This window comes from Lytechinus variegatus, chromosome 10, assembly GCF_018143015.1.
Source record: "Lytechinus variegatus isolate NC3 chromosome 10, Lvar_3.0, whole genome shotgun sequence".
NCBI lineage: Eukaryota > Metazoa > Echinodermata > Echinoidea > Temnopleuroida > Toxopneustidae > Lytechinus > Lytechinus variegatus.
In genome coordinates, this window is record NC_054749.1 from 2,065,389 (window position 1) to 2,090,495 (window position 25,107).

The 25,107-nt window shown below is 34.8% G+C and overlaps 1 protein-coding gene across 1 annotated transcript in view; it reads left to right on the forward strand.

Moving 5' to 3' along the window:
• LOC121422565 (fibrillin-1-like) overlaps positions 1–25,107 on the forward strand; it is a 100,351-nt gene that overhangs the window by 51,341 nt on the left and 23,903 nt on the right. The window contains 25 exon segments of the mRNA XM_041617711.1: positions 652–930; positions 1,762–1,869; positions 2,920–3,033; positions 3,364–3,483; positions 4,405–4,518; positions 5,245–5,358; positions 6,164–6,280; positions 7,092–7,205; positions 7,617–7,730; positions 9,054–9,164; positions 9,528–9,809; positions 11,304–11,426; positions 12,454–12,567; positions 13,714–13,827; positions 14,595–14,851; positions 15,839–16,030; positions 16,770–17,135; positions 17,873–18,039; positions 18,868–19,118; positions 19,940–20,197; positions 21,301–21,420; positions 21,702–21,815; positions 22,445–22,564; positions 23,016–23,129; positions 23,788–23,907. Of these exon segments, the coding sequence (XP_041473645.1) occupies positions 652–930; positions 1,762–1,869; positions 2,920–3,033; positions 3,364–3,483; positions 4,405–4,518; positions 5,245–5,358; positions 6,164–6,280; positions 7,092–7,205; positions 7,617–7,730; positions 9,054–9,164; positions 9,528–9,809; positions 11,304–11,426; positions 12,454–12,567; positions 13,714–13,827; positions 14,595–14,851; positions 15,839–16,030; positions 16,770–17,135; positions 17,873–18,039; positions 18,868–19,118; positions 19,940–20,197; positions 21,301–21,420; positions 21,702–21,815; positions 22,445–22,564; positions 23,016–23,129; positions 23,788–23,907 (4,017 nt within the window).

The following is a 25,107-nucleotide window of genomic DNA, read 5'->3' on the forward strand; positions in this document are numbered from 1 at the left end:
AGGATTGAAAGGGATAGGAGGGGTAGGAATTCAATCTATTTGACAAGCATACACAAGTTATTTCATTTTGCACAATAGGCTACAATTGTCAGCAAAAGAAAGAAAGAAAATTAAACGCTGTTCTTTAAAAAAGTAATCATTATAAAAAAAAAATGACATTTTTTTTTCTTTAAAAAATACGACAATTGAATATGGTCTTTACACCTAAAAGGGATGTATTTTAATCTTCAGGTCCAAAGGGGATTATTGCAAACCTACAGGGGTTTTTTTTAGGGGGGGGTATGCCCAATGTACCCCTCGATCTGCATCTGCACGTGACTATTGATAATGATAAGGCAGGTGATGATGATGCCAAAATACTGTTACTGTTCATTACAACGATGATATCAAATTAGTGATAAAAAGGATCTAAATAAAAAGAGCAGAAGGAAAAGAAGAGTGAGAAGAATGATAACAGAAACTGTGAAATAACTAATCAAGGCAATTCACAATATACATGTATATATAGATAAAGTATATGTAGATCTAGGAAAAAATGCACTTTTCATAATCGTCTGGCCTCTATTTCATGAAAATAAGATCCACAGGACAAAGATAAAGCCTGCAGTATAAATTATCATCGTAATCATACTTTTTGCATTTCCTTTTTAGCACTGAATGTTGTAGTACGTACCGGCACAGTCACCCCGACCTCGGCCACAATCGTATTCAATGAGCTACCAAGCGGGTCTGCCCAATACACCCTAGAAGTTGATGATTTGCAGGGAAACCTTGTCCAAAATGTCCCCGTCAATCCTAACCAAGCTTCAAATGGACAGTTTACTGTTCCGGTAAATAATCTTCAGCCTGGCTCGGGATACATCGTATTTGTGCAAGGAACTATCAGTGGACAGACATTCCAACTCGGTTCTACTCCAGTGAACACCCCTTGTGAGTAGTATGACATTTGGAATCATCTGGGGCCCGTTTAATAAAGGACTTGCAACTGTTGGAACTTTTCCATTATTGGCAACTTCCATGGTAACAGGGCTCTGCAGCCAATCAGAATCAAGGTTACCATGGTAGTTACCATTATTGAAAAGTTACAACAGTTGCAATTCCTTTATAAAACTGGCCCCTGGGGAGCCTTTCATTAACAATGCTGTCAGTGGTTTTCCATGACTTATTTGCTTCTGGCTTGTTGGTGAAAGCCAATGACAAACTTTTTATGAAATGCTTCGCGGTAAATAATGTTAGATGCAATGTAAAACTTTAGTTAGCATTAGAAGAAGGGATTAATCTTGTTGATTATAATGGTTAAAAGAAATTTTTTAGTGCTTTTAATGATGGTGAAAAATACTAGTGAAAATATTTACATGTATATGGATTATTATAGGCCCAATACAAGTGGTAATATTGTTTTTGATAATAATACGTTGCCGATACTATTGATTATAAAAGCATATAATATGCATTATAACGATGTTAATAATATTGATAATTATAATGATAATAGTGATAATAATATGACTTCCAAAAAAATGAGAATGAAGACAATAAAGAAAACCCAACAAAATACTTGGTATGAAAGTGGGCACAAATGCATGTTAGTATTTTTATTCCTTAGATTGATGCAATTACTATACTAACATTTTTTTGAGTGAATTAGTTTATTCACCAATAAGTTAGTCCTGTTTTTTTTTAATATAAACAGAGAAATCAATGAGTAGACTAATGGATAACTTAACATTAAATTGTTACCTTATTCCTTATACACTATAGCTTTGTGTACTCCAACTACATGTTTGAATGGAGGAACTTGTGTGGATTCTGGAATATCATTTTTCTGTGTTTGTCCGCCTGGTTTTGATCCAAATACTAACTGCCAAGGTAAGGTTATATTTGACAAAGTTATCATTTGATATCAAGGGTTATTTGATTTAAACTGTATGTATATGCATATATATATATATATATAATGTACATGCATATATAAATATGTATATAGACAAAAGAAAAGACGATGATTTGGACGTTGCTTATAAACCAATTTATCAAAGACTTGTTTTTTCTTTTGTCTATGTACTTACTACAAGACAACGCAGTCATGTTAATGAGTAGCCATCCGTTAACAGTTATAGGTTCATGTGTAACTTTCTTATTCTTGAGTTTTAATAGTATGATTGACTTAGAAAATTTGACTCTTGCATTTAACATGTGACTTGCCAGAAGAAAATGATGTGATTAATAATTTTTTCCATTCTCATGAAAAATATTGATACCGTTATTTCAAACAATGTACATGCATATATAAAGAGTAAAGTGTAAGCAGTAATAACACAAAGAATGTTCATTTTACAATAGATTCTAAAAATGGAAAAGAGAATCTTTGAAAAGCCTGATATGGCTCTGCATAAAAGAATATTCTAAGCCATAATGATGTTCTTTGATAACATACAACATATCATGTAACTATCAATAAGGTAGTATACCTTGCACATAAATATAGGCTGAAATGAATTAAATGAAAAAAGCTTTTAAAGTTGCAGCTGTGAAAGGAATTTTGTTCTCATATGCAATTAATCCAACTGCTTCAACATGATGGAGTCACGCTTCCTTATCAGCTTTCTGAAATACCCTGTTAATGCGATCTGGGCCCAGTAACACAAAGCTTTGCGATCAATAGAAAATATCAAAGAACGCTTCTGACTGGTTACTGGTCAGTATTTTGAGCCAAATGCATGTGTAACAATACTCTTGATTGGTGAGTTCATTTAGCGATTGATTGCTAATCTTTGTTTTACGCTCCCCAGGATGTGTGCAACTTTTCAGTATTTCATTGATATTAGACTTACAACAAGGGATCGGATGACATAGCTACAAGCTTCTTTCTTCATTTGTGATACTGCCATTTCATGAACTTTTTTTATTTTAACACAGATATTAATGAATGTTTGAGCCAGCCTTGCCAGAATGGGGGAACTTGTAACAATGGACAGAACCGGTACGATTGCGCATGCCCCATTTTCTTATCCGGTGTAAACTGTCAAAATAGTAAGTTGGTTGTTTTGTGTATTATTTCATAGAATTCACAATAAACTTTAAAAAGAGTTGATGTTCTGTATAGTTTTAAGAATCATAATCATAATGCCGTCATAAAAAATGTTGAATTATAATCATGCTATCAATCATTGATATAGAATTATCAATATTCTTGCAATTGTTATGATGGTTAATGTCTTCATTTTTGCTGTGATAATGGAATGTCTTAATAGGATATTTTCATTGAAAATTATGCCAAATATTATATTTCAATGGATACTTGGATCCTTCCGTTGATTTTTCAAAAGTTTTATCTGAAATTAATATTTCCATCTCATCCAGACCAATGCACTTTGCGTCCAAATATATGCCAGAATGGAGGGACGTGTGTACCATCTACACAGCAGCCTGGATTTAATTGCCTATGTCGAAGCGGTTTTCAAGGAGACTTTTGTGAAATTCGTAAGTATTTTTTCTTTCTAACCCTTCCACAGGGTCCCTTTATTGAAATCACTATAATACATATTTTTCGACAATACATAATTGAATAATTGAGACAGTATATGACACAAAATTTAGATATGTACAATAAAATACTCCATGAAATTGTCATAACATTTGTATTAAAAAAGAAAAATCAAAGTGCAAAGGAATGAAAAAATCCATACAAGATATATATATATGTATTTTAGAAGGATATCTGAGAGACTTAATGTAATAAAGTAAAAGATGACCACCTTTTTATGAATTTCTTCTCTTTCAGATTTGTTTGATATATATACTTTTCCATATAAGATTTTATTTCAGACAAAATATGGTCAAAAACTGGAAGACAGTGTTTGCATTTTGCTGCAAAAATTTCTTTTCTAACGATTATAAAAATATAAGGATTATATAATTCGTAAGTTTTTAGCAAAGTTTGTCTTTACAGTTCTTTCAAACACATATTGTACAAAGTGAAAAAAGGAAAGTTGTATATTATAGAGATTGGTTTTGTTTATTTTAAATGCCTGATACAGTTTCCAATATTTTTTTTACAATTTTGAAAGGTTTGATTGGCTTTCATTTTTTTAAAGTGACAAGACTGTATCTAACCCTCGTATGGTCTTGATGAATTTTTGCGAGGGCAATGTTTGGAATATACTTCATACACCTCTTCTATTGTTCTCAAAACAGGTAAATGAAGGCAATTTAATTTATAGGTTGGTAAAAAAATAAACACATATTTCTTAGTGTTGTAATGCAAAATAGACTACATAGCTTTACTGACAGAATGTCTTATTTTCTAGAATTTTTTTTATGTTCTACCTTGAAACTGTAGGAACAATAATCATAATCTTTGTATTAATCATGTCATGTCATATTGGTTTGTTTTTCTTTAAGAAACACCGAGTTGCAACCCGAGTCCTTGTCAAAATGGAGGTACATGTATTGCTGGTACCATAGGTATCACATGCAATTGTGTTCAAGGCTACGTTGGGGAATTCTGCCAGACAAGTAAGCTTGACTTTGAATTTAATTTATTTTTTTATAAGTCATACCATTAAGGCGGCGCTATTCCGACGGCGACAGTGGCGGCAGTGTCATCAACATTAAAATCTTAACCAATTAGGTCAAGTTTTTGAAATTTCATAATTTGGAAGTATATTGCCCCAGTTCATGAAACTTGAACATAAGGGTACCTGAGTTTCAGGTCACATGACCGGAATCAAAGGTCATTTAGGGTCAATGAACTTAGACCATGTTGGGGGAATCCACATCAAAATCTTAACCTAGGTTATGTTTTTGAAATGTTGTCATACATGTAACTATGAAAGTTTATGTATCTAGTTCATGAAACTTGGACATAAGGATAATGTGTGTCACTGAACATCCTGCATGAATTTCAGGTCACATGACCAAGGTAAAAGGTCAACAAACTTTGGTCGTGTTGGGGTATTTGTTGAATTGCCATAATAGATTTGAGAGTTTATTCATCAACCAATTAAATGATATTATTGGAGAGTTTTATGTTAATTATGTAGAACAAATTTTAATTGATCATTAATTGATCATCAATTATTCCCTGCAAGAAAATTAGGGTCATGGCTTTTCCCTCACCACCTTTAACATGCTTGCCCTTTGGCATGGTTGGGAAGTCATTTGAAATCATTATGTTTGTACATATGTGTTAAGATTTCTCTTTTTTGTAATCAATTTTTCATCATTTGTTTTTTCCTGAAGTCGTCAACCAGTGTCTGAATTTGCCATGCAGAAATGGAGGAAGTTGTGTTAGTCGGGTCAATGGATATCTTTGTAATTGTATCCCTGGTTATGTTGGTACCAACTGTGAAACAAGTAAGTGGACTTTGCATTATCGTTTGGGGCTCACTTTATTCAAAACAAATTTATTGATGAAATATTAGAATTTCAGGCATCAAAATAGCCCAGTCTCTGACCGTTTATAAACTAGTCTGCAAACTTTTCATGGAAGTATGATATCTCTATGGTATTTAGTTATTATGCTTTTTATTACTGAATAACGATCCTAATTTTATGCTGTAAAAAAAATCTGTTCATGTTGACTGTTGGAGTCCAGGGGTTTGAAGTCACATGGATGCACTCTAAGCTTATTTTAAGTAGCTACTGGGTATGTACTTCTTTCTTTGATGGAAATATTTTAAAGCAACTTTTCAAACATGGATTTTTGACCCAATTATAAGCCCGGTTGGCATATTCTACCCACGGACCATTTGTATAATATATTTTTCATAACGAGCAAGGAAGCTGCCTTGGAAATTAATAATTAGTTAGTTTTCAAGACACCAACAGATGTAAATTAACAAAACTATATTGTTCAATGACTTAAGAATATTCCAGCATCTAACACTTTGCCGGTGTAATTACATTCTTGAATGAAGTAGAGCTATAGGTACATGAATAGTGTCTTGCACCAAATGGCTACTGCCTTAATTGTCAAATATGACCATATTGTTTAAAACTTCATGATTGACTTTTGCTGTGTTTATTAAATGTACATTTGAAATGAAGCAGAGCTGAAGTGCCTTGCACCAAATGGTTACTGCCTTTAATACTGCCAAATAAAACTTTATTGTTTAAGAGTTTATAATTGCAATATGATGTTCCCATGTGTTTTGATTAGATAACAACGAATGCGTCAGCAATCCTTGTCTGAATGGTGGTACCTGCATCGATGGTGTGAATCGCTTTGACTGCATATGTCCTCCAAATTCAAATGCAAACATCTTCTGTGAACAACGTGAGTCAAAAATTCTGAGTTGTAAATTGTAGCCGACATGACTTGGTTGGTTAAAATTAAGCATCCCGACCCCATGGCTTAATATTTAATATACTACTGTATCAGTGTGTAAGCCATGTAAAAATGTAATGGTTGTTTTGAGCTTAGATTATTAAACCATCCTCTGATGTGCATATCTCCTGACATATTTTCCTGTTTGATAACTTTAATCTATTTAACACTGAAAGTGTTTATGTCATGCATTTAAAAAGCACTACTGCAACGTAACACCTTCATTCTTGACAAATTTATATGCTGAAATTTTAATGCAAAATGTTGCTCTTTAATTTCCTTTCGATTCTTTCCACCGATGTTTTATTTTTCAACAATACTCAAAATATTAAATATGGAACAAACAGGAGTCACGTACTGGTATAGTTTCATCAATATGTCATATCCGTTGCGCGCACTTGCACAATGAGTAAGTAATTGCGTGAGTTGTCTAAAATTTTCGATATATCTGGCTGGTTTTTATGGTATCCGCAATCACCACAGAAAGCAACATTTTGCACACAATCAAATTGGGATCTCAGGCAAATTTAACTATGCCCGTTGTTAAGGGGCAGATCAGGGGGCAGCGGACAGAAATCTTGTTAACTATGCCCATTCCCCTTAAGTTGGTAACCAACTTAGTTTGTTGTTTTGCAGGCATGAAGAAATACATGAACCCACTTTCGACCAATCAGTAGAACGGATTATACAACATTCTTAAAGAGAGTTATCATGTTGACTATGAAAACGATCATAATAATTTCTACATATTGGTTTGCAGCTCCATCTGCATGTGATTCTGGACCTTGTTTGAATGGAGGGACTTGTCAAAACACAGTAAATGGCTTCTTCTGCTTCTGTCCATCCAACTTTCTTGGTATTCGGTGTGAAACTTGTAAGTTCCAATAATTAATCTCTTCTCGTATTACTCACTTTCTATTGTATAAATAGTAATTGAAGAATATATTCAACATGCTTTACCAATTCAGAGAAAGATACAGAGGAATCCTGCTGCTGTGTCCATCGTGGAAATCAAATATCTTGCCAGATTTTATGCAGCATTCCTCAACAACATTCCACAGTCACGGTCAAAAGTTAATAAAATGATTCCATTAAAAATAGACACTTAATTTACATTTAGAAGTATTTTTTAGTTGTCATAATTGTTACTATTCATCTCATAATTGTACTCATAGTAAGTAATATCTAACCCAGAGGAATTGCCCAAATTATATCAAGGTATTGAGTGCAGAGACAAAGAAAACAATGCAAAAATATTAATTGATTTTGCTCTTGTCTATTCCAGTAAACAGCCCTTGTAATCCATCCCCTTGTCTTAATGGAGGAACCTGCACACAAACGGGATCTAGCTTCGCCTGCCGGTGTCTTTCCACTTTCACTGGGATTCTCTGTGGACAAGGTATGTGTTGTTTGTTAAGTCTCCGCACTTTGCACCACAAGGTCCAGAGTTCGAATTCCAACTGCAGCATTTGCTTCCTTTATCGTCATTTACCTACATTTGCCTCTCTCCTACCAGAGGGCTGTTTCATAAAGTTGTTGGTAAGTTAAGAGTGACTTTAAGAACGACTGTTGATTCGTTTTTGTGGTAAATGATATTCACCATTAAAAGCTTATTGGTGAGTATTCACCACGTGAGAACGGGTCACCAGTTACTCTTAACTTTAATACAAACAGCTTTATGAAACAACCACCTGGTGTGAAGTAAATTGGTAACCTGTAGGAAGAAATTACCTGAATGCTTGAGAGATTGACTGGGGTAGCTATGCTTTAGCTACATACTAGTATGTGGTACTACTTGGAAAAGTTGCAGTAAGCAATACATGAATGTTGTATATTCTTATAATCGTTAATATTAGTTACTTTTTCTTTCAAAGTGGTTATTTAATCATTATTTGCTTCAATATTATTCTAAAAAAGTAAATAACAAATGAATTATGTACATTATAAGATAAGTATAATAAAGGATGGAATTACTTCATTGATAGTACAAGCTGAGGCTGTCTGTATTGGATATACTTTTTGAAAAATTTGTTGTTTGAAAATGCATGAAAGAAGGTTAAATTTCTTGCCAGTAATTAAGGCCTAAAACTTGTCACTATTATAGAATTCTAATTTTTTTACCAACCTGGGCTCCGTTACACAAAGATTAGTGATCAATCACTATAAAAAGCAGACTGACCAACCAAGATCAACCTTACACGCATATTTAGTTCAAAATACTGACCAAGAATTAATTAGGGGCCCGTCTTACAGAGAGTTGCGGTAGATCCGATCACTCGTAACTATGGAAAGCCAGCAACGTCAACATCTAAAACAAATGTTTGTTCAAAATATTTTCTACAAATGATGTATATTCATACATGCACTGTTTTCTTGACAATTCAGTATGCTTCTCTTTTGTCTTCAAAGGACATGGAGCAAATTTCCTAAAGAAAAATTATGATATTGATGGATTTCCATATACTTGAGATTGATCGGATCAGGCGTATGATAGGGCCCTGAAGTCTGCTTTCATATTTGCTATTCATCGCTGAGCTTTGTGTTGCGGGGCCCAGGACATATTACATGCAGTCCATTGACAAGTGCAACATTGAAACTGTAACATTTGGGATATGATGATGGTTGAATCTTTTATTTCCAATTGTCCTAACCTGTTTTCTAGTCCCACCATTTTCATCTTTGTACGTATCTCTTATTTCCGCAATTCTTTTCTTGGATGCAGCTAATAATGTCTGTGGTTTGAACTGCCAGAATGGTGGAACTTGTTTGAGTGTTCCAGGAATTCTGATGTGCCTTTGTCCTACCAACTGGATAGGAAATCTTTGCACTATTCGTAAGTATGAAAATAGATACATTAGGGCAATTGCATTAACCATGTCTAAACAGACAAACTAACATTGCCTATGATCTTATGTTGCAAACATCTTGTTTTTCATGTAAATTTCTCTTGTAAAGCATATGGTTGGTATGTATTTATTACTTATTAGAAGTGTGAAAATTATTGGGACCATACATACTAAATTATGGATTCATCAGGCGTAAAGGACTGATTCTGATTAATAATTTTTACACTTCCAGTCAATCCCTTTTAACTATTTAAGTACTATGATTTCTATGTTATATTTTTGTCTTTTTATCACTATATCAGTATTACTTTGTAAATTGTGATCAAAGAAGGTTTATTTTTATCTTGCAGCAAGGGTAATTCCAGCTGGACCAGGTGCGGTTACGTCAAATTCCTTCGAAATAGTATTCAGTTCCATTGGTCCAAACACTGAGGCCACTGCACATCGTCTTCTCTTACTTGATGGAACCGATGTCGTGCAGTCAACGACCCTACCAACCGCTCCACCGCGCAATACCGAGATTAGCTATGTGTTCTCAAATCTTAATCCTGGAGCTATGTACACAGTCATCATTGCTGCTGACACAGCAGAGGAGAGCTTTGAATTAGTCCGTGTTCCGTTCACTACAGATGGTAAGTGAACAAATATGTACCGTCGTCAGAGGAGGTGGTTTTAACTATGGTTCTTGGAAGAAAATGCTTGCATTTGCATCACTGAGGGAACCAAGGTTTCCTCAAACCTCTGAAGGCCATTGAATCTGGTTTATATCTGTCATTGGTATTATACACAACATTAAAGGGGAATGAAACATTTGGAATAAGTATGCTTGTGTCGAAACTGAAAAATCAAAGAAACAGATCAACAAAAATTCGAGAAAAATCAGACAAACAATGAAAAAGTTATGAGCATTTGAATGTTGTAATCACTTATGCTATGGGGATCCTCCAATTGGCAATGCGACAAGGATGTGTGATGTCACATGTGAACAACTTTCCCTTTGATAGACTATAAAATACCCCCAAAGTGTCTCTTTTTGCTTTTCCTTATGGTGATACAAACTCTTTATCCATGATGTATTCTTTAAAAATCTGTATTATATGCCCCTATAGCATTGTATAGAAAGCACACTGATAGATTTAAGTGAAATATATACTAATGAAATGGGGAGAGTTGTTCACAAGTGACATCACTCATCTTTGTCGCAATGTGCCAATGTGAGGATCTGCATAGCATTAGTGATCGCAATATTCAAATGCTCATAACTTTCTCATTATTTGTCTGATTTTTCTCAAACTTTCGTTGATCTGTTTCTTTGATTTTTATGTTTTCACATGAGCACTTTGTTTCAAGGGTTTCATCCTCCTTTAACGTATATGTGATTGAATAAATGACACTGAGCAATCTCAGTTTTTTAATGAAATAACATTTTCACAGATTTCCAACAAAATCTGATGAAGATGATTCTTTGATTGATCACTGTGTGTTCTCGTACTGCCATCAAAACGAATTCTTCATTTCACATACATGATGTAAGCTCTGCCCATGCTGAAAATAGCCTTTGTATTATTAACTGCTCATCGGGTACCATTCATGCTTGTTACGTTGAATGTTGGGATTCATGGCATTTTTTTCTCAGTTTCATAATATGGGTCGGAATTACCTGTGGTCATATGAAAAGGTTTAGCCCAGTTTTCCATTCAGATGACCTATGTGACAGATATAAAATTAAACTATACCATTTCTTTTTTTATACTGATGCCATGATCTACTTTCTGCCAACATAACCAAACTCAAATCAATTGTATATATGTCTTGGGTGTCAGTTTTCTTGGTGAAAAAATTGTAACACATGGATAAACAATTTCAAAATGGTAATTATTTTTTGATTTTGACAGATGTTTTTTTTTTTAAATAAAGTAGTTGGTTATCAAGAAGATATTGAATTTCCATATAATGTTACAAAATTATGATCAATTTCACACAAGTTCTCATAATGTTATTGCCATCTTTAAATAGTTAAATATTTAACTGAATGGATACCATTTGATAGGGATAGTATCTTCCTGAGTATGTATACAAATTTCCCTCTCGATGTATGTCACATCTGATTTTATCTTTGATGTCAGCTGAGGATGGTTGTGTTAGCCAGCCTTGCCAGAACCAGGCTACCTGCTCACCAAACTCTGCCACGCCTCTTGGGTATATGTGCTTCTGTGCACCTGGATTTACCGGAACCACATGTTCAATAAGTATGTTTGCAGAATTTAAGCCATTTGCTGCAAGATTGATTATATATTTTGCCTAATGCCATTTCTGATTAAATATACTTTTGCTTTAGTCCTTGAATTTTCGTGCATTTCTGGCCCGTATTCTGAAGTCCGGTTTAACTTAAACTCAGGTTTAAAGTTGTGGTTTAAGTATGGAGAGCCAATTGTTACATAAATCACTAACAGTAGAGATATCATACTTTAGCTCATTTGGCTCTCAAATCATTCATAATTGTCTAGGAAGTATAACAAGATTATTGTCTTCACCATCAGGAAAGAACACAGTAAACATAAGAAACATACATCTTAATACAAAAATTTGATGCTTTTAGCTTCCTATACTTAAAACACAACTATAAACCTGAGTTTAAGTTAAACCCGACTTCATAATACATGCCTCTTAGACCAAAAATTGTGACGTCCAGCAACAATGAATTTTCTTGAAAGACACATTTAGAATGAAAATGTAAAAAACACACAAATATATATGAAATCAAATAAAATTGAAAATAAAAATATATATACAATTGGGGATGATACTACAAATTTGTTTTATGTACACACATCTTAAAAAGAGTATCCAGAACAAAATCTAGACAAATTAGCTGTGCAATTTCTTGATAGCATGGAATGTGATATTAGCCAATAGTTGGCTTACCTTTTATCTTGTGGTAAACTGTAAAGCATTTGACATCCACTTATACGAACAAGGGATATAAGTAACATTTATGTTTAAAAGATGTAATTTGGCCCTTCAAAATAAAAACAATGCATAGACCTTTATGCATCTTGGAAGCTAAAGCCATTGCCTTTGTTTGCATTGTAATCTGAATTTGGCATGTTTCTGACAACTCTGTTTACTCTTATTCCCATGTCATCTAAGGGAGGGTGCTATGAGATTGTGACGTCATTTGCACAAGGTTTATGGGAACAAATCAATTCAAATCATTAACACCATTTATTCCGATGCACATAATAAATATGCTAATCACACTTCCTCCCTGTTTAGATATCAATGAGTGTGCTTCTGGGCCTTGTCTCAATGGTGGAAGGTGTATAGATGCAGTCAATGGTTACTCCTGTCTGTGCGTAGTGGGTTACACCGGTATTCGCTGTGAAACTGGTAAGTTTTCTGGGCCACATCTTACAAAGAGTTGCGATTGATCCAATCAATTACAACTATGGACGGCCAGCAATGACAACATCTATAATTATGCATGTTTGTTCAAAATATTTTCTAATTATGATGTATATTCATGCATTTATCGTTTTCTTGAAAATTCAGTGTGCTTCTCTTTGTTTACAAAGGACATTGTGCAAATTTCCTGTAGAATAAATTATGACACTGATGGATTTCCTTAGAATTATGATTAATTGGATCAATTGTAATTCTTTGTAAGACTGGACCCTGATCTATTTGCTGGAATTGTAGTATGTCAAAATGCAGTTCCCCTTGTCTTTTCAGAAATTTTTTTTTTTTTCATTAGCCATTGTATTCTAGAGATGAATCCCTGCCATGTTACTGATAATAAAAACATTTTGAAGGAGGGAGAGACCCTCAGATTTCAGGTAATCAAATTGACATTTCAGGTAAATAAAATTAACACTAATATAGTACAATAATGCATTAATGCACTTTCATTTATATCAATAATTAATCAGGGCCCTCGGAACTGTTTAAAAATTTTTCCAGGGGGGGGGTAAGAGGGCTGAGCCAACAGTAGGGAAGCAACCATGTATGGAGCTTGTGGCCCGGTGGATAAGTCTTCTGACTTTGAAACAGAGGGTCGTGGGTTCGAATCCCAGCCATGGCGTAATTTCCTTCAGCAAGAAATTTATCCACACTGCTGCACTCGACCCAGGTGAGGTGAATGGGTACCCGGCAGGATGATTTCCTTGAATGCATGAGCGCTGAGAGGCAGCTCGAGCTAAAGCCGGGGTAATAGTAATAACAACGCACCTCGGAATAGAATATTTCTAGATAGCTGGCGCTATATAAATGCCTATTATTATTATGTAGAAAATCCCAATCAGATGGTCATTCTTACATTCTGTGAACCCTGTTGGTGTTGATTGTTATGAATAATAGGCCTACAATATTTCACTCTTATCATGTGCTCAATACATCTCAACTATGTCTCTCAGTGTTCTACATTTTTTTATGATAGGATGATTAAGAAGTACAAATGTAATTGAAGGGTAGTTGTTATTGACAATGCAATGCTCATTATTAAGCTGATGAATTTCCACTTCTTTTCTTTTTCGATAGTTCTTGATTCATGTACTAGCTCTCCTTGCCTCAATGGTGGTAACTGCGTCAGCCAGGTTAATGCATTCTTCTGTAATTGTCAACCAAACTTTAGGGGCGTACGTTGTGAATTATGTAAGTATTCAATTTCATGCTTCATATTATGAATGCAAAATTGCAAATGCTATATAGAGACTCTAGTTTGAACTTTGTTTCTCTTAAAATGAATTTAATAAAAAATAAATGTATATAATACAATATTATAGTAATGGCGCAGTCACATTTTCCCCATGGTGGCTATATGGCGAGTCGAAAACAGTCGTTTTAACATTTTTGTACTAGCCACATATATAGGTGTTTCGAATGAAAATGGATAGATTGGCTGATTTTGACACACAGTGCGGGCAACGCAAGGGCAATGTGACTGTTGCATTAGTTTGCTCTCTTCTTAATTAGGATTTAGGATCCTTTTTACTATTGCATTATAAGGAGGAAGCAAAATACTGGTAAATTCACTGAACACCATTGACATATAAAGGATGAAATCAGTAAAATATATTTTTTGCTGATAACTTGTGGACATGAATATACAGATATGTTACCATCAGCAAAGATATGAAGCTGGAAGTGGCTTATAATGTCACATGAAAAAAGACTTTCGATTTTTAATCCATTTCTTGTTATTCCCATATGACTGAAATAAGTTTTCTCCTGAAAATTTGGGTCAAATTGAATAGTAAACAAAAAAATCTCCAGAAGGCGTTTGGAATACATTAACATCTTCTTTTCAATTCCATGTTGTAACATTTTCTTTTTATTAATCTGCAATGTCTGTATTCATTAACATTAACATTTGCAAATACAAACATCCCATTTTGCATTTCTTTTTTTTCAATATTAAGTTAACCCACCATGTACATCAAACCCATGCTTAAATGGTGGCACGTGCAGCAACAATCAGAACAATGACAACTACGTCTGTATTTGCCCGCAAAACTTCAACGGTGTGAACTGTGAGAACCCCATAGATGGGGTGGAATGTGCCAGTAACCCCTGCAGAAATGGAGGTACCTGCAACGAGGGCTTCCGTAGCTTTACCTGTACCTGCCCTTCCACATGGACCGGGATATTTTGTTCTGCAGACGTCAATGAATGCCAGGTAAGGGTGGCTGATGTGTGGAATTCAAGCAGTTTAAGCTGCACATTGTTTTAAAAGATGTTAAAGTTTGAACTGTTGATAAAAAAAAATCCCTTTTCATATTTAACGTGCAAATTTGTTTTGACCAACTGTTGATAGGTTGGTATTTTAACCAACTTTAATATTTGTTTGTTAATGAATTTCTTAGAGTGCATGCTATATGAATTTCTTCTTTAACCCAACCTTCTAAAGAGAATGCCATATGAAAGTACTAAATTCATATTTTTTCCCAACATGATTAAAAAACTATATTAATAATACAGAGTTGCCTTGTGGAGGTCCTTCAAACAGACTTATTAATGTAGATTACTTTATATATAATACTTATAACAAAATATTGTATATCAAGATAGTTTAAACGTTAACGAAGAAATTTACAAGCAATATCTCACAAATCTTTCTAAAAGCATATTTGATGAAATCATATAGGGATGAAAATATGTGATTATTGGAGCCAGTTAATGAGAATACTCGTTTAATCAAGACAAAAACATGTCCAAAGATAATGTGCCCTTTGTACATTAAAAAGAAATTGAGAGAAATAGCCCTATTGCATAATTTAAACATTATTATAAATGCTAATATTACCTCTGAGTGAAATTCAAAATAAGTTTTCTGAAGCACCATTACGGTTTTCTATCATAACGAATATTCAGTCATCTCTCTTTGGTCTAATAACATATATAATCAACAACAAAATAAGAGAGTGGATGATTTGAAATATTTTGTTGATAATACAATAAAATTGATTCATTATTATAGATTTTGTTGTCATTACATATCTATACAGACTTATCACCATGTACAACAAACATTAAGAAATTTCTTTTTGGTAGGGATGAAATATATCAATCTGTTTCCAGAAAGAACTTTACTTGACACATTTTTCTGTTGTATGGAAATTGAAATATTTCCAATGAAATAATTTATTTACCATATTTTTCTCAGAACCAACCCTGTTTCAATGGTGGGACATGTACTAATCTCCAAGGGTCATATCGCTGTAATTGCCCCCTTGGATTTGGTGGAGTTAATTGTGAAGTGAATATCAACGAATGCACATCAAATCCTTGTTTGAACGGAGGTACTTGCAGTGATGGAATTAATTTTTACACCTGTGCTTGTCTGCTAGGTTTCACAGTAAGTAGTCAATTTGTTTTGTATATGCAAATGGAAAACATGGTATTAAATCATTGTAAATGAACCATAAATCTGTATCACGTAATCTGTACCATCAATCAGACCTTCAAACATTGTGTTATTCATTCAGCATGATTTGTGTGCTTCCAGAATAGTGGAACATATAATTTGTTGTTTGATGAGCTATGCATGAATACATTTTGATTACGTTTGGCAGCATCACAGGGGGATGGGGGTTACTGCCCTTAGCTTTTGAACTAGTGAACAAAGGCAAAAACTAGAGGAAAATAGAAAAGAAAAAGGAAGAAGAGTATGTCTGGGCCATGTTGCTCTATTATACTCCTATAATCCAATCAAGAGTAATATGTCTCCTTTTGGTCACTTTACCCATATCAAAATATCGTGGCAACCCCACCCCCTGATATGTGGGCTAGCAAGTTAGCCTAGAGTGTACATCATTTCAATTTACCACAGTAAAGAATGGAATTGTGGATAATCTATAATGACAATGTATGCAGTCATACAGAATCAATGTATTGCTTGCTCTACTAGGCAACTTCTAACTTATCTTCATTTTTTTTTCATCTCACAACTTTACATGCTAAAATTCTAAATGCGAAGAAGTTTATGCATGCCTAATGCCTTTGCTGATTTAAATCAAAAGGAAAGGATTACAAGAAAAGGAAAAAAGATTTGTTTTGAAATATATTCACTTTTATTTACTTTTATTCCTTTTTAGGGACAACGGTGTGAGATTACCCCGAATGCTTGTTCAAGTTCTCCTTGCCTAAACGGAGGTACATGCAACAGCAACAATGGCTTCTTCACCTGCAGTTGTGTCAGTGGATTTGTTGGAATTAGGTGTGAAACAAACAGCAACGACTGCGTGCAGAACCCCTGTCAGAATGGAGGCACATGTGTGGATGGATTGAACACGTTCTCGTGCACGTGTCTGGCAGGGTTCTCTGGTAACCTCTGCCAGATTTCAAATTTCTGTGCTAACAACCCCTGCTTGAATGGCGGAACCTGCCAAACCTTGTCCACAACTTATCGGTGTCAGTGCACCAATGGATTCACAGGTCAACAGTGTCAAATTAATATCCAGGTATTGAACCTGTTACACAATATTTATTGAGACAATATGGCCAGTATTCAGAAGTCAGGTTTGACTTAGACCATGCTCTAACTCTGTGCCAAAATTATAGGAAGCCAAAAATGTCAAAATTTTTATTAAGTTGTATGTTTCTTATGTTACTGTGCTCTTTCCTGATTCATCAATGGTGAAGGCAATCATGTATTTTACTTCCTATACAATTATGAATGATTTGAAAGACAAATGAGCTGAAATAAGATATCTCGACCGTTAGTTATTTATGTAACAATTGGCTATCAATACTTAAACCACAACTTTAAAGCTGAGATTAAGTTAAACCTGACTTTAGAATATGGGCCTATGTGTTTCAAAGTAATTGTGATACTATGATTCAGTGATGTTGTATTGTTCACAGCATGACCGATTAACAAGAGTTACAGGAATACTTATTCATACATATGATGATTGTATCCATACAATCAGAGCGGATGCAGAATCATGAAAATGCTCTACAGAATGGCTGGAATGGGCCAAGCTATATCGATATTTTATGTATTCCAATTTTAAACTCATTAGTTAAAGTGATCACTACTTAAATATTAATAGGAAAAGTTATATATTTTGAATGACGATCTTGTTTAATATTATTATGAAATATCTAGAAAAGTTTGAGATCAATGTTTGACACCTGTATCATGTTAAAATAAGTATTTAGTAGTTACAGTAGAGATATTATTACTTTACTACAGGAATGTTCAAGTGGACCTTGTCAAAATGGAGGAACGTGCATTGATGGAGTGAATTCTTTCATCTGTCAGTGTCCTGTTGGCTACGGGGGAATATTTTGTCAGTTGTCAACATCACCATGCCAGAGTAATCCATGTCAAAACGGTGCTTGCATTACACAGCAACAAGGGTTGGTATAAGTAAACACATGATTTGATAAAACCTGTGTACTAGTATCAAACTCATGAAGAAATTGCATTCTGTATTATTTTCAATGATGTTGATGTAGCATGTGAGATTTAGAACTCCTTTCTATCTAACTTTCATTGATGTTGACAAGAGATGTGAAGTTTGTGATGTCTGTAAATCAGGGCCCTGTTGCATAAAAATCACTGTTATAGTATCTTTGCCATCCAGTGGTAACTGCCATGGTAATTAATTACCAACAATGCTAATCAACCAATCAGAATCAAGGATTTCAGGGAAGTTACCATTGGATGTCAAAGTTACTGTAATAGTAATCAATCAATGTGTTTTGAAATCAAGTGTGGAAGCAAAGTCTCTCTGATGAAAACTTTGTTGGTTCAAATCAAAGTTCAGTCATTCCATTGTAGTTCAGTAACATTGACCTTTACTAGAAATAAGCAACCAATCCCGTATTACATGAAAACAAAGGCAAACTTTAATAAATGCCTACCTTAGATACAGTAGGTATGAGTTCCACTGCAAAGGGGAAAACAAGTCCTTTAGGAGGCGCGATAGCTCAGTCTGTAGAGTGAGGGATTCGTATTCTGGTGACCCGGGTTCAATTCCCGCGTGATGCGCTAGTGCCCTTTAGTAAGGCATTAATCCTCAGTACCAGGTCCTTCCGAGAGGACCTTAAGCCATCTGTCCTCTAGTTGCTTGCTTACAAGCATTCATGCTTTCTTAGCAATTAGATAAAAAAATCACCACCAATACACCAATACCCAAACTTTGATCATGAGTATGAATGACAATTATTCAATCAATTCAACAGGTACATTTGCCAGTGCAATCAGGGATTCACCGGGGTTTTCTGTCAGACCAACATCAATGAATGCCTGAGCTCACCTTGTCTAAATGGAGCCACCTGCCTGGATGGTTTAGCCCGGTACACGTGTCAATGTCGCTTGGGTTACACCGGGATCCGATGTGAAATCAACGTAGATGAGTGTGCATCACAGCCTTGTGCCAATGGTGGCACTTGCATTGACAATGTGAATAGCTATATCTGCAATTGTCCACAAGGTGAGAATCTTTGGCCTACGTCATAAGGTCCTGTCCATCAGTAGAAACGTTCAAACGTAAACTAAAAGCTATCTGTTTAAATAATTCCCATTCCTGTACATTTCCTTTTCCCCTTTTCTAAATTTGTTCTCAAGCATTTCACTATCTCTTAATTGCAGTGCATTAGAATATATGCACATGTACAAAATAATAATGCGTCTGTGTGAAACAAGGCCCAGATCATAACATTGCTCAAACCCGCAAGACTCGGTGTTTCATTGTTTATGCCCTTAATCAAATATAAACAGTAACGTTTAATCACCATTTGTTTTAGCAATGAATATTCACTGGTATTTGAGCATGTTTCTTTTCCCAATTGCCATCTAATTATTACAGTGTTCCTGGTTGCAATTTGTAATATTGAACATTAAAGTTGGTTAACCTGGTTGTTTCGTTTTCAGCTGACATTGTCACTCAAGGGCAAATCAAACCTGTGTGCATGAGTGAGCAGGATCACAAATTACTTCAACAAATTATATATGTTAGCCATCTCAAGTAAATATGTTTTAAAGCAAAAAATGTGCACATCTGTTTTTTGTAACAAAAAACATAAAATCAATTGCACAATTACGTGTAACTGTAAAAAGTTACAAGCAATTGTAAATATTAAGCTTTTCTCTTTATGTTAAAAATACCTTATACTCCACAAGAAATTTTATTGGATAAGGAAGTCCCGTGAAGATTTCTACAACTCTTGAAACAGCTAAATTGCAAATATATCCGTTCTCTTTCACATTAATTTTTGTTGATATTGATAATAGTTATCTTCTATCCGTCAACAGGTTTCACAGGGGCCAATTGCTTTGAGCGTAATGACCTGTGTTCGCCATCCCCATGTGTGAATGGGGACTGTCTTAGCGGATCAGGGACTTTCACATGTCGTTGCTTTAATGGTTATACCGGGTCCCGTTGTGAGATAAACCCCAATGATTGTGCACCCAATCCTTGCCAGAATGGAGGGACATGCACTGATGGTCTTAATAGATTCTTCTGCAACTGCTTGCCAGGATTCTTTGGATCTATGTGTGAGATTGTTCAAGGTAATGCAGTCTGGGTACAAAGTCAAAGCCTGGGCATGTGACCATGAAATATTTACTATTAAGGCAAACCCATTGACAATAATGATAATAACTTAGGCTATATGGTGCTTTCATGAAATTAATAGAGTATTTTACAATGTAGATACTTTGAAATATACAAAAATAGTGAATTGGATATTATATAATAAAATCAATGAAAAAAAAGCTGGTTTGGGCAGGGGGGGGGGGCATTTCATCAACATTTTCCTTGATTATGATTGGCTGAGAGGCACTGTTACTGTAGTAACTGTTGAATAAAACATTACTTGTCGGATAAAACATCTGGGGCATGTAACACAAAGGTTAGTGATTGATCGTACACTTGATTTCTACGATTGATTGTACATTTTAGACTCTTGAATCAAACATAGAAAAATGTTCTACGATCATTGCTTAGCTTTGTGTTTACAGGCCCCTGACAAGTCCTTTCATGAAACGCCCCCAGAAGTCCTGTTTTACTAAGGCCATGGCCTAGCTCCCTGCTAAAATTACTAGAAGACTAAAATGCCAAAACTTTGGAAAGAGCATATGTTTCTAATGTTCACTATTATTTCTCATCATGCTATCATGGCAAGGAACACTAATTTAGTTATTATACCCAAAACAGTTATCGATGATCTGAGTAACAGATGAGGTCATGAATTGAACCTGTATTGTTAGAGTTCTGTGTACCAATTGGCTTTCCATAGTACAACCAGAAATGTAGGCAAGAGTTTGAAGTAAAATTAAGTTCAGAATATGGGCCATTGAAAATCTATTCTTTTTTGTATTACTGTTTAGTCTATAATGAAAAACGTTACACAGACTTGTTACATTTGAAACAGTCCAGAAGCCCAAGACTGTGACTCGGGCATGAGAGATGCTTTCAAGGTAAAGCCACTTAGAAGGTAATGCTGCTCTGGAGCTAAAGCCGGGGTAATATATAGTGCGCCATTGAATAGGCAACTAGATAAATTGGTGCCTCATAAATGCTATATATTACATATATGCTTATAATTTTTCCTCTTGAACTCGATGATGTGTATTATCTATGTATTGTTTATTTCCTTTCTTTTTAAATGGAGATCCCAATCAGTGTCTTTCAAATCCTTGTCTGAATTCTGGTAGCTGTATTGATGGAAACAACCGCTTTACCTGTATGTGCTTGCCAGGGTATACTGGAACGCGTTGTGAAACCAACATCAGTGAGTATTTGCTGTTATGAGAACAAGTTACTGTGGCAATAATATTTTATCCAACTTCTTTAAGGGAAATGTATCTTTAATAAATCCTTTTGTGTTTAAATTGCTCCCTCTTTCCCTTTATTGTTGAAAATGACACACATGTATGTAAATATTTTTAGTGTTTTCTTTCCCCTTTACTGTATTATTTTAATAACACATTATGAGTCATATACTGCAATTACTTGTGGCAGATACAAACTGATGATTTGAACATATGTCATATATCCCCTCACCAAATACAGATGAATGTGGCAGTAATCCTTGCCTAAACCAAGGACAGTGTCTTGATCAAGTCAACGCTTTTCTGTGCAACTGTCCTGCAAACTTCATCGGAACTCGATGTGAAACTCCACTAGGTAAGATCAATGGAGCTACAGTTTTCTACCTTTTCTTTCTCTTTCCCTATATATTGTTCTACTTTGTATTTTCAATTACTGACAGTGTGACATTTTTGTGTGCGAGACTTCAGGCAACGTTGATTCACGTAAGGCCATGAACAGTCAAAACTGTCTCTTGAGGCCAACCATGCAAAACATAGAATGATGGGTTTGATTTGAGACAGTTGGCTGCCAAGAAGGATTTGACTGAACTCAATTAATCTGACTACTAATTCTACAATTGTATATTTTGGGATTTTCAATACAATCCTTCTGATCAGATATCAGATATTTACCTTTTTGTCTGATGCAAATATCAGTATCCCTGGTAATTCTAAGTTCATATTCATATTTGATATGTAAAAATCCCCCGGGGGTTGTTTCATAGAGCTGTTTGTAAGTTAAGAGTGACTTTAAGAATGACTGTTGATCCTTTCTTACATGCTAAACCAGCATCAATGAATCTACCATTTACCATAAGAAATGATCACCGGTCACTCTTAAAGTTGCTCTTAACTTACGAACAGCTTTATGAAACACCCACCTGGATATATAAAAAATAATGCTTACAACTTATCCAAGTCTTTTCTTCTGATCTTTTGTTACAGTACCTGATGCATGTATCTCCAACCCATGCCAGAATGCCGGAACCTGTACGAGAATAAATAACGGATACCAGTGTATCTGCCAACCAGGATTCCAGGGCACCAATTGTCAAATAAATATCAGTAAATTACTCATTTTCAAGTTTATTTTTGTAAAGGCTTAACCTCAAGAGAACAGCAACTAATGGTTTTTTTCCTTTTCTATGAGGTAGTTTGAACCACAGGTTATGGCTCTATTTCTTAATTCCATGGAAAAGTTGAGTTATAATTTTTGCCAAATAGGCAATGTTAACGTGTATCATCGACATCAGTTCTATTAGGTTTTAGGCATCTGACTGTTTTACACACGTGTAATATAGATTGGTCTCTTTTTATAACATTTGTGACGTGTATAAATATGTGATTATTGTTTGTAGGCACATTGTATTTCTTAATCCAACCAAAAAAATATTGATATTGACATTTGGATGGCTGATTTACTTACGAACATCACAAACCATCATTTTAATTTTCAAATGGTTTGCAAATTAACAGCAGTTTAATATGAAATTATATTATTGTTTCTCTTCTCAAGATGAGTGTGCTTCTAGCCCTTGTCTAAATGGAGGCACCTGCGTTGATAGAGTGAATAGATTCACATGCACCTGTACCCAGTTCTACACTGGACAGACCTGTGCATTTGCTGTTGGTGAGTGACCCATTGTATGTACCTTAATATGCATGCGACGTCATAAGCTCATAGCGCCCTCGTCGGGGGAAGTATTAATATGCGTACAAATAATTGTAAGAGATGCGCCAGCTGCAGATCATTGACACATGCAAGGCAATGGCTTCAGCCTCCAAGATGGCGGCGCAGTGACATCAGTGCATAGGTTCTATTCAATTTTCTACAGTAGCATATTTGGGCATTGTACATACAACAGATGCCAAAGAATTGATATATGTGTTACAATAATCATGATCTTTTGCCTTGTTTGTATGAAATCAACTCTTAATAGAAAGTCAGAAAAGAATTTTTACTACTAAATCTACTTGTTGAGACACCATTCCTTTATAGTAAACTGAAATTGAACATTTGAAAAAATATCCACAAGGCATTAATATAAAGAAATGATAGGGTTTATTTCATCAAATATTACACCTCGTGAATATTCATGAACATGAAACATCCATGTACATTTAAATCTACTGCCTAATTTCTGAGCACTGAAGCAGAATTAGAATAATAAATGAAATCACACAGTATTTTTTTAACAGAAAAAAAAAATTTGAATAAAATTTTGGTATCATTCTCTTTGCTGGAACATGTAACAACTTTCTGTTTCTCTTTTGTCAACCCGCTTCAGTCAACCCCTGCACTACAGCACCATGCTTGAATGGCGGTACATGCAGCGTCAACCCAGCCAATCCAAGTAGTTTCCTGTGTGCCTGTCAGTTTGGATATAGTGGAAACCAATGTCAGTTTGGTGAGTTAATTGAGTGATTTCAAGTCCGGTGTTGGCGTTGGAAGCACAGATTGGACTGCATCCCCTAGCTCCAAAACCTATTCTGAGTTTGTAAAACTGATCCAAATCACACTATTGACATCTCAACTAGTGAAAGACTTTTCGGAACCACCTTCATTTTGTGTTTTGTGCTATACTCTTGTAAAAATTAACCGAACACCAACACCAAAAGGTCAACACAGCTCTTGAAATCACCTTATGTGTCAAGATTCAATTCAATGTAGATTTCCAACAGAAAAAAATATATATAATGCAAAATCATTGCATAGATATTTGAAAATTACAGTTAAAAGAAATGTACAAATTTATAATACATATTTTCCACGTGGAATTTATGCATATCTGGAAAAAATGGAGAATAAATGATTAAAGATTGTGTTATTGGTCCTTGAATGCAGGCATTTGAAGATATTTAGCTCCCAATTGATTCACATACATACACATGTCAATATAATTTTATCATAACAAAAGAGATTTCCACATGAAAAATAACTGCATATGTCATGTGAGTTGGGTACAAAAATATATTCATTTACACAACACATCACTATTGCAATATAAAAATACTTTGAGAAAAGTTGTCTTCTTTTGGCTACAATGTACCTGCCAATAAAACTTAATTTGAAAATATGTTTTAAAGCTTTACAACACTTGCGTCAAAACAGGCAAATAGAATCAAGAAAAATGAGAAGTGCTATATAATGTGTAGTTCAATAATTTCATCATCCAAGTATGAATTTGCAATAAGTATTAATTTGATAGGTGACTTCTTGTTTGGAAAGAGAGTTGTACGGGTTGAATCAGAGCCAGGTTTAAGCAAAGAAACCAATTAAAGAGAAATTCCAGTAGTTGCAGTAAACACTGATTTCATGAGAAAGTCTGTAAAAAAGGGCTTAATTGTCAGTATATCATTGAGGATCTAGATCTGGTACAGTTACATTAACTGAACTTTGTGAAATCTTGAAATCTACGCTGAAAAATGTTCACACCGAAGATCCCCAACACAGATAAGCGCACGTGGGACAATGTATAATTATTGCTTAGAGCGTCGGGCCCGACGCCCTACTCAAATCCTGTGCTTATTTGCTGATTTCTCAGCAATTACACAATTTCTTCCAGAATCCTTTGGCACATGCGTTTTATTTATACAAACAGGCACTT